We start from the raw sequence: 17,746 nt of genomic DNA on the forward strand, positions 1-17,746 counted from the left end.
CCAGATGGTAGAGTTTTGTCAGGACTGGCTCTCCCACGGCCGTCAGTAGTTCCAATGGAATATTGTCTACTCCGGGGGCCTTGTTTCGACTCAGGTCTTTCAGTGCTCTGTCAAACTCTTCACACAGTATCATATCTCCCATTTCATCTTCATCTACATCCTCTTCCATTTCCATAATATTGTCCTCAAGTACATTGCCCTTGTATAGACCCTCTATATACTCCTTCCACCTTTCTGCTTTCCCTTCTTTGCTTAGAACTGGGTTTCCATCTGAACTCTTGATATTCATACAAGTCGTTCTCTTATCTCCAAAGGTCTCTTTAATTTTCCTGTAGGCGGTGTCTATCTTACCCCTAGTGAGATAGGCCTCTACATCCTTACATTTGTCCTCTAGCCATCCCTGCTTAGCCATTTTGCACTTCCTGTCGATCTCATTTTTGAGACGTTTGTATTCCTTTTTGCCTGTTTCACTTACTGCATTTTTATATTTTCTCCTTTCATCAATTAAATTCAATATTTCTTCTGTTACCCAAGGATTTCTACTAGCCCTCGTCTTTTTACCTACTTGATCCTCTGCTGCCTTCACTACTTCATCCCTCAAAGCTACCCATTCTTCTTCTACTGTATTTATTTCCCCCATTCCTGTCAATTGCTCCCTTATGCTCTCCCTGAAGAAGTGAGAGCTGTTCCACAATTACATTACTATTAGATGAGGAGACCTGCCAATCATTATACACAAAGAAGGCCATGAAAGTACTGCAAAGCCCTCCCCTACCAGCTTCTCCATTTGTATTGGTAGTAAAATATATGCAAACATGATCTACATAAGAAAATGTTGAGAAAACAACAGTTATAACAGCTGCAGAGAAAGTAGTAAACTCAGAAAAAGAGAGGCAATTGTCACAGCATGCACATCTGCACTCATAACAGTGACAGTAGTAGAAGACAGAGGAACACCACAAACACTACGTGAAATCGAAATTTGTCTACCTAAAGAATGCATAAATACTATAGTAGCTTTTTCAACAGTAACAATTAATGAATCATTACAAATTGGCAGATTTCCCACATGTATCACAAGCTAAAGTAATAACTTCAGTATACAAAGAAAAGTGTTGCAGAGAATGTAGAGAACTATAGAGCAATTTTGCTCTTGTCTCCCATTTATCACCAAAACAAACTAACCTTGTTTGCAAAAAAAGTGGAGTCTGCTATAGCACAGTTTGTGTAAGTTTTTCTCAAAATAATAAAGGAAGGTGATCAAAATGGCATTGTCTTGTCATTGTCAAAGGCATGTGCCATGTTGGGCCACATAACTTTATTACACAAATTAGAAATACTATGAATAAGGCATGCAGCAAAGAAGTGGTTTAAGTCATACTCGGAAAAGCAAGCGAATTGATTTTTAGGTTTCACATACTATAAAAAGATTACTATTGGTCCTCTCTGCCTGCCACACCCCCTCCCCTCCCTCCTGTATGTATCATTCACCACCCAACTTCAACTGAGAAAAAATTAGTGTAAGATTCTTTATATTAAAGATTAATTTCTTTGATAAAAATTTCACGTTAGGCTATTAGTGTTGATAGCTGTTAGCAGCTGTATATTAAAATATTTATACAAACTCTCAGCCATAAGTTGCAATTTGGTAAGTTTGACTAGTTTCAGATTAACCTGACTAGTTCAGCTTAAGAGGCATTTGTTGATGTGGCAATATTACGGATGACAGGTTTTGTATTAATGATTTAAAAAGAATCTAAGATAAATATTTCAAAGTTATGTTGTAAGAGTTTGCAGTTTTCGCTGAGTGTTTTTTGAAATTTTTTTTCCATTAACCTTTTTACAGTAGTTGTTTAAAAATATATTGACACCAACCCAAACAACACTTTTCATTATTGCCTGGGATGAATGTCCATTGCAGCATACCCCATCAAATAATAAAAAGTCATTTTCGTGAAGAGTAGCAAGTGCTACTGCACAGGCAATAGCACGTTGATTCGTACAGGCAAGAAAATCTCCTTCATGTTCTTTGAGAAGTTTGCTGATGACAATATAAGTGTAGACAATCATATTTAAAATAGTGTCTGATGGGTATTTTAGTCCTCCATGATCAAGTCTCTGTATCAAACTAAAATGTTCGTTTATTGGCAACTCCTTTTCAATCACAATTTCATTAAGGCAACTCTCACATTTCAGCTTCTTAATCACTGCATGAGCACAGTAGCCTGCAACGAAAGTTAAAGACGTTGCAATATCTTTCACTGAAAGAACATCGTCTTGAGTTACACTGACTTCTATGTCTAATGTGTCTGTTTCTTCAACTTCAGAAAACATAAAAATTTTTATGGCCCCTACTGTGATATTGCCATAGGAAGGAGAACATAAAACTAAAGGCATTACACTTTAAATTGGAAGCTTCTTTTCTGCTTCATAGACTTGTGTCACTGAAACATTGTATTGGGAACCTGCAAGCTGTCTATACTTTCCAAAACGCCGCTCAAGCACATCTGTTTGTAGCTTGGCTGTCAGTAAATAGCTCATACCTAGCTCTTCAGTACAGTATCGAGCAATCTCTACAACGGCATATGTTGTATGCTGAATAGCAAAAAATGTTTCTTTTGTGAGAAACCCACTTGACAAACCTTTTGCTTTCCACACATCAAGCCAGTCTAGAAAATCTAGCAAAAATTGCATAGAAACGCTATCAGTTGTCAACGGATCCATATAAGGATTCTGTTTGTGTTTCCCTTTAAACACTGATTTCACGTTCATGACATCAAACCATTTTGTTATTATTCGAATGTATTCTGCTGTTGATGGTGCATGTCTCAAATCAAATTTATCACTAGCTACCTCAAGGCCCTCTGACACATGTCGATTGAATATCTGCAGCACTAGTTTCATGCTCTGTTTTTCTAATGATATAGGGCAAAGTGATTTGAGAGACAATGTGTGACAATATTTTACTAAAGAACTGGAATCTATGTCATAAATCTGTTTCAGTGTTTTAAAAGAAGCTACAGAAAACTTATTTTCTTCCACTTCTTTCCTAACTGGAAACTGAGGATAAAACATATCTTTACCATCATTTTTTTGGTTCAGCCACACATTTCTTATGCATTTAACAATGTGTATGGCATCAATTAAAAAGAAAAGTGGGCGATTTGAATCAGATGGATGTTTAAAAACTATATTAACAGCTTTATCCAGAGAAAACATTGACATGGTTTTGCTATTGATTTTGTTGTTTGTTGCAACATAAATACAAATGCTGAATTTGCAGCACATTCAGAGTTATATGACATGCCCAAAACACTACCTCCTTTATATTCAAAATAAGAATTTAGATGAATTTCATCTACACTCAAAACAACATTGACATCATCGCTGTTCAAGTATTGAAATTTCTGTCTTGCATAGGACAGGAAATTACTTCCCCCAAGCCTTTCGTGAGATGGATTCACATTAAATTTGCTGCAGATCCTACACAGAGTGCTTGGATGTGGCATTTTCATTAATGAGCTGCTACGTAAAAAATTGTAAGCATGAGATGAAATTGAAAATAGCAAACAACACAATATCATAAATGTAGAACTAAACCTATGATTAAATTTCTTTACATTTATGAGACTAACTTGTTCATATATAAAGTCTACCATCTCCTTTTCACTCTCCTGTAAACTGTCTTTCAGCACTCCTAGACTGTCTTTCACTATCTCTACAATACTATCTATAGAAGTTTCTGAGTGCCCAAAATCTGTCTCTGAAAACTCCTGCAGTACACTGACAATTTCATGGATATTGGTTACAATTACAGGAAAAGATCTTTTTCCTAATGTCTTAATTTGTACATCTTTCTTAAACAATGAAACATTTAAATTACTATCTATAACGACAGAATGTGTGATTAATGGTGCTGGATTTCTTATTATCTTTAAAAAACAAACAAAATCACTGTGTTTTTCGATCACACTCCACTCGTTGGGCAAATCCACTTCCTTCGTACGCAACATCAACTCTTCTAAAGAACTGAAGCTGAAAGTGTTTTCATAGTCCTTCTGTGATGCTAAACTATATTGTAACGCTGCAGCTAACTGCTCATTTTCAAGCCTTTGCTTTTTCTCCTCTGGCCCTTCACGTCTACTTTCTTCCTTTGAAAGTGAAAGGTAGGAAGGACAGTTTGGGAGTAGTGATGGAACTGCATCTGGTCTCAAACGTGGTTTGAGAAGGGGGGCTCTTAATAACTGACCAGTCCTTTCATCCACAATTTGTGTTTCCCATATAACATCATCCTTGTGGAAGTGAACATGACATACCTGTAATTAAAAATGAATAAAAAATGAAAAAGGTGCTTACAACTGAATGTGATGACAATATTAATAGTGTGAAAACAATTTATGAATATAATGTTAGTTTCTAGTTCTAAAATACAAATACACTCCCAACTAAAATGCAGAAGAATACTCAAGTGATAAATGTGGCCATGGCATAGCAACTCTATAAAACAATAACACTACAATATCAAAACACATGCAGTTACATGTCATGGCAACAAGCTCTTAAAGAGATGGTGAAATGAAGAAAGTACTTTCCCCATCAAAAATTACAAACACTGACTAATGTTTGTAGCATAATTCAATAACAGTGACAATTTTTTTTATAATTTAGCCTTGAAGCTAATATATTCACAAGAGGGGTGGGATTTTTGCTTAATGTCTTGCTCTATTCCCCCCCCCCCCCCCACCCCCACCCCCACCCCACACACACACCTCGGACACAAGAAAGCATCATGACACCAAACTAACACAGGTGTAATCTATAGAAGCAACTGTTACACAGTAACAGAATAATACAAAGTAATTGTCAACACTGTGTAACCTTTAGAACTATGAAATACTTAAAGGTAGTGCTTTTTATCAGATAGACACTGTTTTGCTTTTGATATCAGTTCATAACTTACATAAAAACTGACAGTATGATGAACTAATACATTGCCACTTATGTGCTACCTATTAGGCTAAACATGAGCACACAATTGCTTTCAAGTACTTTAGCTGTGTATCTATAAGACAGCTGTGTAGGCCACTGGCATGTATCCGAAATTCCAGACCCAGAAAGTAAGAATTTGTAAAATCCACAAGTATTTTTTATAATATGTTTTCACAGTTTCTCCCTTTGCATTTTGTGATGGCCTGTTAATCCATTCATGTACTCATTCATTTTTCCTGTCTATGGTTCACTGTTAAGTCTAAAGCCTACTATATTCCCTAATAGTAACATTCCTTGCAATGACTTCAAATTCCCACCAATAATTTATTAAAAACAAGCGACTGACACACTGTTTTTACTTCATTTTCAATTTCTGGGTACACCACATTACTTGTTTTTGAACAGGCAACTTCCTAAAGACTTTTACAGCAAAAAGAAACACTAAATACAGAAGCAGAATACATCGAATGTCGTCTGTATCTTAAGTGCACGTACTTAATTATAAACCGACTTTTATTCCTAACAACAGGCAGCATAAACAGTAAGTATAAAGATATACTGAGATATTTAACTACGTAAGTATGACTGTGCTTAGACTATACTGGTTGAACTTGCAGAATACAGAATTCATATAACCTATACCAGCTAAACTGTAGAATTGCCAGGGCAAGAAAACGAAACGCTATTTTCTTCGGCACTTATTCAGTTAAGATCTGATATATTAGTCAAAATGTCGCTGACCTTCCTTACTGCATAAGTGCCTATTCTTTGTTAGCACACTTAACCTCTTTTAAGAAATAAACAAAACAAATACTTACTCTTGAACTTGAAGAAGGAGTGAAGTTATCTCTGCGAATACTTGACAACCATTTCTTCCTCGTTGCTTCATCCTCCGGAAATTTAAACACGGTTACTTTTGGTCCACCGTCGTAATTTCCTCTACAATTCGGCACACAACAACGATACGGCATTTTGCAGGCAACGAAATTTTCACAGGCAAGAAAAACAGATCACCAGTTTAGTGCACAGAAACTAAACAACCAAATCACGTACACTAACGCAGGAACACCATTCACTATAATAGTAAACTGACGCGAAACTCGCCGAACGACTATTCACAAGCACTGTTCCGTGAAACTATTGAAGAAGGGACTATGTGTGTAGCCATCTTGTGACGTCACGCACTACGTAGACAGGCTTTCTTTTACAGGGGGTGCCGCCTGTACACGTCCACCGCAGCGATTGGCGTCGCAGCAAAAGGTTATAACACCTGATGATGGGTGCATAAGAGCCTGAAACCGGCCGTGTTCTAAATAAAAAGAACCTTTCAACTGAAGCGGTATTTTAAAGCTTTGCTATAATGCTCAGTTGCAGATGTTCCCCCGATGGGACTGTTTCAGTGGAACAATTCTGGTTTTATGTTAAAGGCTGTATTAACACACACACAAAATATATTCCAAAAATATTAAAGTTAATTTTTACAAAAGAAACACGTTTAAACAGAAAACTGTACAAAATGAACATAATATTACTTGATACTAATGCTATAAAAATTCAGATACCCGGCACTCGATTTTACGTATTGCTATATTTTCATTGCTTGTTGTAGATGTAGAAACAAAAACATAAGGAACTCCTACAAATGATTCAAAAAATACAAATTGCATTAGTTCCTTTTAGGTCTTTAGTATTCTTCTCATAGGCTTTCTTTGCACTCGCTGGAAAAGTTTGTAGCTTCTTGCAGCAACTGCAAACATAAGGTGTCTGTCTCGTCTTTCTTGGGTCGCTGGTGGAGTACGTTTTGCGTTTTCTGCAAATCATTCTACAACAACTTCTCCTCTCTGCTACACCCAAAAGGATGCACGAAATTGACGGGGTATGTGATACTCGTCAACTCGCTTTTTATCTTTGGTGCCACCATACAGTTTACAAACTGTTTCAAAAATTAAAGCTGTTCATCTGAGTAATTTCTTTATGGGAATTGTGAAGGGTAAACGCATTCAGCCCACTAACGTCAAGCATGCGGAAAAATAATGCCGTTTGCCATCGTTAGAAGAAGCTTCGACAAGTAACGATATTTTTTTCTACCTAATGTATTTATAGCAGAACCTCTAGCTAAAGATTCAGTCTCCACACTTCTGTCTTCGTCACTTCGATCACTTGTGTTATTAAAGGAATTCACAGGAGGCAAAACAAATTCGTCTTCACTTTCCCATTGTTCCTATACTCTGTTATGTTCACTTGCAAACTCATTGTCGCTGTCTGGTCCAACATTACTTGCTAAACTGTCCTCAAACCATTTTAAAACAGTATCTTCAAAGTCAGGATCCGTTAAACATGAACAGTAGACGAAGATATGGCTACTGAATCCATAACGCAAAGGTGCAGTCTCAGAGACCGCTAGCACGAAAGAAGCAGTAATAGTGTAGTCCACGTCGCATTCAAGTGGCTACTGACAAAGTAAACCACGTCAGCTTCGGGAAACAACAACTGGACGCTGCTGTAATCTCCTACCCCACCACTATGCATTAGGAACGGAGTAACAATAAACGCTAGCGGTCTGTGAGACCGCATCTGGGACGTTACGAGTAAATGTTAATTGCTTAGGACGTATGCTTTGCAATTTCAACTCTGATAACAATGTTACTGTCATATAAGCAATACAACCTAAAGAAAATTTGACAACTTATCCAAGTTTCAAATTTGGTTTGATTTGAACAAATAGTTTTTGATAATAGTGTACCATCATTAGTATGTAAGTTTCAAATTGGGTTGGATTTGAGCAAATAGTTTTTGAGAAAAGTGCACCAACATTAGTGTGGTCGACCATAGGAATTTCGCTCGCGTCTGTGTCCCCTTAACTTTAGGATTCGGCAGAAAACCCGGGGAGACTACCAGTAATTTCTTACGAACTACTTCCATGTTTCAATTTGTCACAGATAATGTATAAGTTACTTCTATATGCACATAAATCATTACAGTCTTAACTGTTTACGTTTACCAGTAGTTTAAATGCTCATAACATTAAAGAAGTCTTCCAGACTCCACTTGGAAACTAATTTAGATGGTCCTGCGTCCGTTAACAGCAGTTCATGTTGTCAACGAGTTTTCGTTGAAAAGGCGCAAGACCCGTCTCAGATCACTGTTGGTTAGGATCTTCTTGCGTCACTACAATGAATGAAGTCTTCAGTGGAGGATCACATGACTGCATGGCACCAGTTTTACACTGTCTATAGCATGTAAAAGTGAACAGTGTGCTTTTTTATGGACGCGACTAATATTTTGTCCATATTACTGATTCAGTTCAAGTGATCTTACAAAACATTAGCCATCTCTGGCTGACTTTACGAAATTGTTTCGCTCTCTTTTAAACCATTGCTTCCCTTCCACACCCTTAGACTCTTATAATGACTATTCGGTTTCCAATTGCGACTGTCCGCACAGTTTCAACGAGTATATTCCAGTCAATAATGTCAAAAGCTTTCCCTAAAACTAGAAATCCCATAAATAAAGTTTTTTCTTCTTTTTCTTCTTCTAAATAGCTTTCAAGATGAACCATTGGCTCATTACCGCCTCCTGCTTTCCTAAATTGATCCGAAAGCCAAACTGAGCTGTAACAGGTTGACATCTGGCAGTCTTTCTTCCACTCTAAGTAATTCATTGTTGCAGCCATGGCTGATTATTGGTTTGTGATACTCATAGCTGTGAGCATATGCTATTTTTGGAATTTTGATTCCTAAATTCGGCATGAAGTGTGTGGGTATCTACCCTGATGTACTCATAAATATCTTCTCAACGAAATGGAATTGTTTTGTGATAACTGATTCTCTTAGTGATTTAGTATTCTGAAGAAATCTCGTCGACTTCAGGGCCCTCGTTCAGACTTATGTCTTTAAGTGATCTGTCAAATATTTCTCGAATATCGTATCTCCCATTCACATTCATCTATGTCCTTTTTCCCTATGTTTCCATTTCCATTGTATTGCCGTTCTAGATATTTCTTCAACCTTTGAACTTTTCTTTCTTTGCTTTGTACTGAGTTGCCATCTAAGCTATATCTCCCAAATCACCTTCATCTACACTCGCTTCCCTCTCTATAATATTTTCTTCGAATTCATTACGTTTATACATCCCTTCAATCTGTCCATTATCCTTTCTTTGCTTCATACTGCCTTGCCATCTGAGTTCTTCCCATTTGTCCAAGGATCTTTTGATTTTCCTCTAGGTGACATCTATCTGTCCCTACTTATGCACGCTTCTACAGTTTTGTTTCTGTCCTCTAGCCATTCACGATTTTGCTCATTATGTCGGTCACTTTTGTAGGCCCCTATATTCTCTTTTGCGTGTTGCGTTTGCTGAATTTTTTTGTATTTTCTCGTTTTATCAATTAGGTTCAATACCTCTACTGGGCCCTGCCTTTTTGGCTGTTTGATCCTCTGCTGATTTCACTGTTACATTTTTTAAAGTTACCAGTTCATCTTCCGTTGTTCCCCTCTCTTGTTTAATGCTCCCTTAGCCATTCTCCGCAATCAGTGGTTGTCTTAACTTATGTAGGTGCCATCTCCTTCGTTTCCTACCTTTCGGCAGTTTTTTCCGTATTAGTCCACAGTTCGTAAACAATTTCTTGTTGGATGTATTGCAACTTCCTAAAGTCTGATAGAGGAGACTGGACACGAGCGCAGTGATCGTGACGCGGCCGCCATCGGTTTACAGATCTCGCTGACAAGAGAGAAGAGGGGCAACGTGACGCGGCCGTACGAACCGCCCACCGTGGAGAAGCTGCAGCGGGCGTACCCGTCGGTGCCGTGGCTGGAGTTCCTGGAGGCGCTGCTGCCGCCACGCGTCACCGTCTCCAGCAGCGAGGCGGTCGTCGTCCTGGCGCCGTCGTACATCGAGCGCCTCTTACAGTTGCTCAGCCACACCCCCAAGAGGTACGTCACAGCCAGGGTGTCAGTGCACTGCCTGAGCTCCACCTCTACATCTAAGTAGGTGCTCGGCAAGCATCTGTAGAGTGCATCGCGGAGGGCAAACAGTATGTGTATTACCAATTTTCTTTCCTAATCCATTTGTGTGCTGGGCGATAGAAGGCTGTCTGTCTTAATGCATCTGTATGCACCCTGATGTCTCTTGGCTTACTCTCATGAAACCTACACGAGATATATGATGTTGGGAGCATGACAGCCTTTGTCTAATCCGGATTTTCTAAATTTACCCAACAGCAGCTCACTACTGCATTGTCTGGCCTCTGAAGATTCCCTCTTAAAATCTCCAGGAAGTTATGTCACTGATTCGCATGCGCTATTCTAAGTAGTTATTGCTCCATGTTTGTTATCATGTCCACTCGATAAGGACTCTAAAACTGAAACAATATTCTAGAACTTGTCGCACTGTGGTCTTTCTTGTATGCGATTTCTAGCACAGACGCTTTGCATTCCAAGAAATCCCAGTGTTACACTCGCCTTTCCCAATATTGATTTTACGTGACTGCCACATTTCGTATCGCTTTTTAGTACTACCCCAAAATAACTGCTAAGTGTGACCAGCATTGCTAATCCTTTAATCGGGTACTGTTGGGGTTTCCTTTCTGTCGTACGTCTAAAACTACGTTTACGTGGACACTCTGAGAATTACACTTAAATGCCTGGCAGAGGATTCATCGAACCAGCTTCACAAAACTGCTCTGTTATTCCAATCTCGACCTGTGCGCGTAAAAAAACGAACACCTATATCTCTCCGTTCGAGCTCTGATTTGCCTTATTTTATTACAATAATAGTTTTTCCCTATGTAGGTAGGCGTCAACAACATATTTTCGCACTCTGAGGAGAAAGATGGTGATTGAAATTTCGTGACAAGATCCTGCCGCAACCACAAACGCCTTTATTTTAATGATGTCCACCTCAAATCCTATATCATGTCAGTGACACTCTCTGCCCTAAAAGCGTGCTGCTCTTCTTTGAAGTCAGCAGGTCGTGGTCTCGCGGTCGCGTTCTCGCTTCCCGAGCACGGGGTCCCGGGTTCGATTCTCCGTGGGGTCAGGGATTTTCACCTGCCTCGAGATGACTGGGTGTTTCTGTTGTCCTCGTCATTTCATCATCATTCATGAAAGTGGCGAGGTTGGACTGAGCAAAGGCTGGGAATTTGTACGGGCGCTGATGACCACGCAGTTGAGCGCCCCACAAACCAAACATCATCATCACCTTCTCTGAACGTTCCCGATGTACTCCGTGAATGTTATCTGGTAAGGATCCCACATTGCGTAGAAGTACTCAAGAATAGAACGGACAAGTGTAGCGTACGCAGTCTCTTTAGCAGTCTTTGGTTTACCTTTTTCCAGTATTTTCCATGTGTTCTTCCAAATTTAAGTTGTTCGTAACTGTTGTTGCTAGATATTTATTTCAATTTACGGCTTTTACATCTGACTGACTTATCGTGTAACCGAAGTATAATGGATTCCTCATGTGGATGTCCATACATTTTTCATTATTTAGTATCAAATGCCAATTTTCGCACAATACAGGTATCCTCCCTGAATCGTTTTGCAATTTGTTTTGATCTTTTGATGACTATAGTAGACGATCAACGACAGTACCATCAGCACGGAACCCAAGGTGGCTGCTCAGATTACCTCCTAAATCGTCGGCATAGATATGGAACATTAGAGGGCATTGCATTTATCAGCGTTTAAAGAGAACTGCCACTCTTTACAACAAATGGCAGTTGTGTCAGAGTCTTACTGCAGCTCATCAAGACCGACCAGTGATGGCACTTCCACCTGCACAACTGCATTGTGAGCGAGCAGTCTTATACTGGGTGACTCATGACTAGTTCTGGGTTTCCTAAAGATTAGCTGCTACTAGCTAAAATTTGTTGCAGGATTGAGTCAGCATGTCTCCTCTCTCACTCCTAGTTCTAAGTCCCTATTCTCCCTTTAACGTCCTACTGACTGTATTCTTCTCGACTACACCTACAAGCTACGAAGGAAGGTGTAAGGTCTGTGTTGGAGTTTCTTTGGCACTGCAAGAGACGAGAGGCTCTGGACCTGCGGCGGATTTCCCTGGTGGCAAAATATGGCGCACACACAGAATGGATGGGGTGTCATGGTGAGAATACTTACTGCAACAAAATACACTGGGGTGACAAAAGTCACGGGGTACCTCCTAAAATCGTGGCGGACCGGCTTTCGCCCGGCATAATGCAGTAGATCGACGAGGAATGGACTCAAGAAGTCGTTCCACTGCAGAAATATTGAGCCATGCTGCCTCTATAGCCGTCCTTAATTGCGAAACCGCTGCCAGTGCAGAATGTTGAGTACGAAGTAATCTCTCGATCACTTCCCATAAGCGTTCGACGGGATTCACGTCGGGTGATCTGGGTGCTCACAGCCACAGCTGACACGGTTATACATCACTGGTCGACAGTGCGTGCAGTACAACAGCTGTTTAAGTACGGGTGTTAAAAGTGTTAAAAATATAAAACTGAATGAAAAGTCCGGGAATCAGCTGTAGCTGTATTTAGTTAATTCGATTAGAAACCAGTTGTGTGGCTCTCTAATAGACTTAAAGAAATAAATACAGCTACAACGGACTATTGGATTTTTCACTCACTATTATGTTTTCATAATTTTAACACCTGTATTTAAACATCTGTTTTACTATGTGAATTGTCAGGCAATCCATGTATAGTATTGTTTAAACATTTACGGTAGGAACAGGACAGAAATGTTTATATCTTTCTTTGAACTGAATGTGGAGGTGTGTTTATGAGACAGCTTCAGGTGGCTCGCAACGCAAATTGAGTACCATGTTGTAGAACACTCATTCCGGAACTTCGAGCGTGTTACGACGTGTCTTTAAATCTGACCTGCGGTTTCCTAGTTCCATAAATATTTTTCAAAATAGTGGCTGACAAGTGTGTGGAAATGTGTGCTAAGGAATTCAGGCAATTCGGCAGCATATAGGCTTTCTGGATTTAGGGCAAACGCTGATTGTAACAGGCAAAAAATATGGTTCACTGGATGTTGAAAACCCCATTCTAGTCATATGTAACGTAATGCGAAGAAAGTTTAGTGTGAAAGAAAAGCTTTTTCTTTCACACATGTACATTTTAGATTAACATAATATGTGTGGACTTTACAATGAACTACTTTGATCATTTAGAGGAATTCTACGAACCCACAATACATATCTCGAAAAATTCATTGAATTGTTATAACTGTGGTTATAGAAACTAGACTTCCAAACCTTACTTTAATTGGATCTGCAGTATAATAGACATCTTCATGTTCGTAAGTCCAAGGGATCTGGACTTCCGGAGATGGTTCTGTTACTACGGAAAACGCATATTACAGTAGACCTGATGGTGGTTTTAATTCAGAATAGCCAGTACTAGTCAAAAAAGAGAAGTTGCAAATAAACCAGACCCTATCGAAATAAATGAAAATGAAATACTCCGAAAAGGAAAAAAAGGGCAAATAAAATCTACTATTTTCTACCCTACAAGGACCCAAAATGAATTTCATTGAACCTCGTCTTGTAATACTCGGGTGACAAAGGCTTTTCATCAACTTCCTAACCCCACTCGTAACAATACAGTGAAAGCGTACAGAATAAACTGCTACGTAGTGTAGCATAGCGAGAAGACGGGCAGACAAGCATGACTACTGTAGCCTGCTTGTGTTGGGCGTAGCTTGACTGTGGAGTTAAGTAGTGTGCCCGCTCTGCTGGTAATGTGCGACAGCTTGCCTGCTTGGCTGACAGGCAAGTGTTGGCAGGTTATAAGCGGAATGTGTACACCCCTGGCCGCTGGCCGAGCGCCGCGAGTCGCGCCACGCTGCCTGCACTGCTGCTCCACTGACGTTAGCTGAGTGTGGGCGGCCGCGTCTCACCAGTTTTAATGTGCGAGTGCTTCTCTTCTTGCGGAAAAGGCACGTGTAATGCTGGTGGAACTCAAAGCTGCGAACAATTATTGTTTCACAGGACTGACATAGAAAGAAATAAAACGAGTGACTAGGCGTCAACAAACTAGATTTATTCGTAATATGTTTTTCTTAATATATATATATGTGTGTGTGTCTCATAGGCTGGACTAAGTTCACAGACTTTACATTTCGAAATACGTATATCAGTTGAAAGAGATCATATAATTTTACAGTTCAGGTCTATGTCCGCATCTACATGGATACTCTGCAAATCACACTTAAGTGCCTGGCTGTGGGTTCATCGAACCACCTTCACAATAATTCTCTGTTATTCCAGTCTCGAACAGTGCGCAGAAGAAACGAGCACCTACATCTTTCCGTGCGAACTCTGATTTCCCCACTTTTTTTATGATGATCGTTTCTCCCTATGTATGCCGGTGTCAACAAAATATTTCACAGTCGGAGCAGAAAGTTGGTGGTTGAAATTTAGTGAGAAGATTCTGCTGCAATGAAAAACCACTCTGTTTTAATGGTGTCTACTCCGAATCTTGTATCATGTTAGAGACACTCTCTTCCCGATTTCGCTATAATACGAAACGTGCTGCTCTTCTCTGAGCTTTCTCGAAGTACTCCGTTGATCCTACCTGGTAAGGACCCGGCACTGTGCAGCGGTACTCCGAAAGAGGACGGACAAGCGTTGTGTAGGCAGGCTCCTTAGTAGACCTGTTGCATTGTCTAAGTGTCCTGCCAATCAAACGCAGTCTTCGGTTTGCCTTGCCTACAACATTTTCTATGCGTTGCTTCGAATTTAAGTTGTCCTTAATTGAATTCGTAGGTTTCTGGTTGAAAACAGTGTATAAAAACTGTGTATCATGTTTAAAAAAGTGGTAGTGTCCACAGAGTACTCAGGTTGAAGATGTAGAAGGAACCAGTGTTGTGTTACTGATGGCAGCGCCACTAAAGCAGGGTTACTAAACACAGTTTTCCGAAACTCCATCACCAAAGAAGACGACGTAAATATAACAGAATTCGAATGTAGAACAACTGCCAATATGACTAACTTAGAAGTAGATACCATCGGTGTAGCGAAGCAGCTTAAACTGCTTAATAAAGGCAAGGCCTCCAGTCCAGATTGTATTCCAGTCATGTTCCTTTCTGAGTACGCTGATACAATAGTTCCATACCCAGCAATCATATTCAACCGCTCGCTTGTTGAAAGATCCATACCCAAAGGCTGGAAAGTGGAACAACTCACATAGATACCCAAGAAAGGAAATAGGAGTTACCCGATGACTTACAGACCCGTATCATTAACGTCGATTTGCAGTAGAATTTTGGAACATATGTTGGGTCTGAATATTATGAATCGCTTTCTAAGAAAATGACCTATAAAAAAATAGGCAGCATGGATTCAGAATACATTTTTCTTCTGAAACACTACTAGCTCTTTATTCTCATGGAGTAATGAATGCTATCGATAGAGGATGTCAAATCAATTCCATATTTTCCGATTTCCAAAACGTTTTTGGCACCGTTCCTCACAAGCAACTTCTAATCAGATTGCTTGCGTATGGAGTATCACATCAGTTTAGCTCGTGACTTTCTGTCAGAAAAAGTCACAGTTTGTAGTACCTGACGGAAAGTCATTGGAGTAAAACAGAAGTAATATGTATCGTTCCCGAAGCAAGTGTTAGAGGCCCTCCGCAGTTCCTGAACTATATAAATGACATAGTAGATCATCTGAGTAGGCCTGTTAAATTGTTTGAAGATGATTCTGTCATTTATTGTCCTGTAAAGTCATCTGACATAAAAACAATTGCGATATTACTTAAACAAGATATTTGTATGGTGCGAAAAGTGGCAGTCGACTCTTAATAACAAAGTGGTGATGTGATCCACATGTTAAAGAAATCAGCTAAATTGTAGTTACATGATGAATTATAGAAATCTAGAGGATGTAAATTCAACTAAATATTTAGGCACTACAATCATAAGTAGTTTAATCTGGTATCAACACATAGATAATGTTGTGGGGAAAACAAACCAAAGACTGCAATATATTGGCAGAACACTTTGAAAGTGCAACATGTCTACTAGACAGACAACCTACACTAAGCTAGTCTGCCCTCTTCTGGAGTACTACTGCGCAGTCTGGGAGCCGCATCAGATGGGTATGACGGAGGACTTCGAAAAGTTCGAAGAAGGGCAGCTCTTTTTGTATTATCTAAAAATAGAGGAGAGAGTATCACGGACATGATACGAGAATTCGGGTGGCAATCATTAAAATAAAGGCGTATTTGGCTGCATCAGGATCTTCTCGTGAAATTTGCGACAGCATCTTTCCCCTCCAATTGCGAAAATATTCCATTGACGCCAACCTAGATAGGAACAGATTATCACTATTACAAAGTAAGAGAAATCAGAGTTCAAACTGGGAGGAACACTTATAGTTAACACTGCCAAATTTAGAATCTTGCTACCCACACTGTGAGGGATTTATGCAAATAAATGAGTGCAAATCTTAATTCAGACCTTCGATGTTGATCGTTAGGTTGTTGACATCAGTAACGTACACATCCATTTGTTATGTGAATTCATGGGGATGATCTTTGGTTTGTGGAGTAGTCAACAGCGCAATCGTCAGTGTCTGTACCGAGTCCCAGTGTTTACACAGTCCAATTTTTACACAATTCACTGTAGGCACGGTCACGAATAATGATGATGATGATGATGATGAAATGATGAGGACAACACAGACACCCACTCCCTGCACACAGAAAATCCACAACCCGGTCAGGAATCGAACCCAGAATCCTGTGATCCAGAGGCAGCAACGCCAGCCACTACACCACGAGCTGTGGACTGTATGCATGGTATCTGCTCTTTCAGACATGTTGGAAAGAACACACACCATTCACCCATGTAACTGATTCGCCTCAATGGGTTGTGAGTCCACCACCTACACTGAGGATGCACAGTCACGTTCGACCTCCTACAGGAATCTCAAAGTAGTGAGCATGGAGGACACGAACAGGAACCACGGATAAACGGAGCTAGGTGGAAATATATTTCAGCTGGGATGTGTGCAGCGATAGTCCTCATCATTACCTTAAACACTGTGCAAATAGTGCAGTGGTTAACGCAATTGGCTAGTAACCAGGGGATCCTGGGTTCGAATCCCGGTCTGGCACACATGTTCCAAGCAACTTATGGTATAATTTTCTGAATAGGGTCTTGCATTATCCTGCTAGAGTATGCCATTTGGTATCCTGGTCATGAAGGCTATAGTGACAAGGTCTTCCATTCTTACTAGACACCGCCCAATATTCAGCCTCCCTTCAACTATTACCAAATCAGCCTCGTTTTTATTATGTTAGAGAATGAGTCGCTTTTGTTTTGCATGTTCGTATTCTCGTTGCTGTGGCTTTACTTATCGATTGCCATTTTATATCTGTAGTCGACGTTGCTATTTTTGTTTACATATTGCCATTTTGTCATTAGAATATACTGAGTGGAGCTGTGGACACTAGAAAATGGAGTGCCAACTGGAGAAATCGGAACAATGACGATATATTCTTCTGTTTGAGTTCAGTAAACCGAGACAGCAGCCAGACTCGTAAGCGCCAATTATGGTGGTAATGTCATTGAACAGAGCACAGGAAGAAAATTGTTTTCTCGTTTCAAGGAGGATCGTTTTGACATTAGTACTGTCCACGTTCTGGATGACGCTTGGGTTTTGGTCGTAGTCGTTTAAATATATTAATCCACAATGATCCACGTGAGCATGTTCTAACTGTGTTCGTTAACTATCGTGCGACATTTGTATGCAACTGCGAAAA

The 17,746-nt window shown here is 39.8% G+C and overlaps 1 protein-coding gene across 1 annotated transcript in view; it reads left to right on the plus strand.

Annotated features, from left to right (window-relative positions):
- Window positions 1–17,746, plus strand: part of LOC124553837 (neprilysin-2-like) — a 271,201-nt gene that overhangs the window by 171,525 nt on the left and 81,930 nt on the right. The window contains exon 8 of the mRNA XM_047127825.1: window positions 9,703–9,920. Within this exon, the coding sequence (XP_046983781.1) occupies window positions 9,703–9,920 (218 nt within the window). The remainder of the gene's footprint in view (window positions 1–9,702; window positions 9,921–17,746) is intronic.

Source organism: Schistocerca americana, chromosome 11 (genome assembly GCF_021461395.2).
Source record: "Schistocerca americana isolate TAMUIC-IGC-003095 chromosome 11, iqSchAmer2.1, whole genome shotgun sequence".
Taxonomy (NCBI): domain Eukaryota; kingdom Metazoa; phylum Arthropoda; class Insecta; order Orthoptera; family Acrididae; genus Schistocerca; species Schistocerca americana.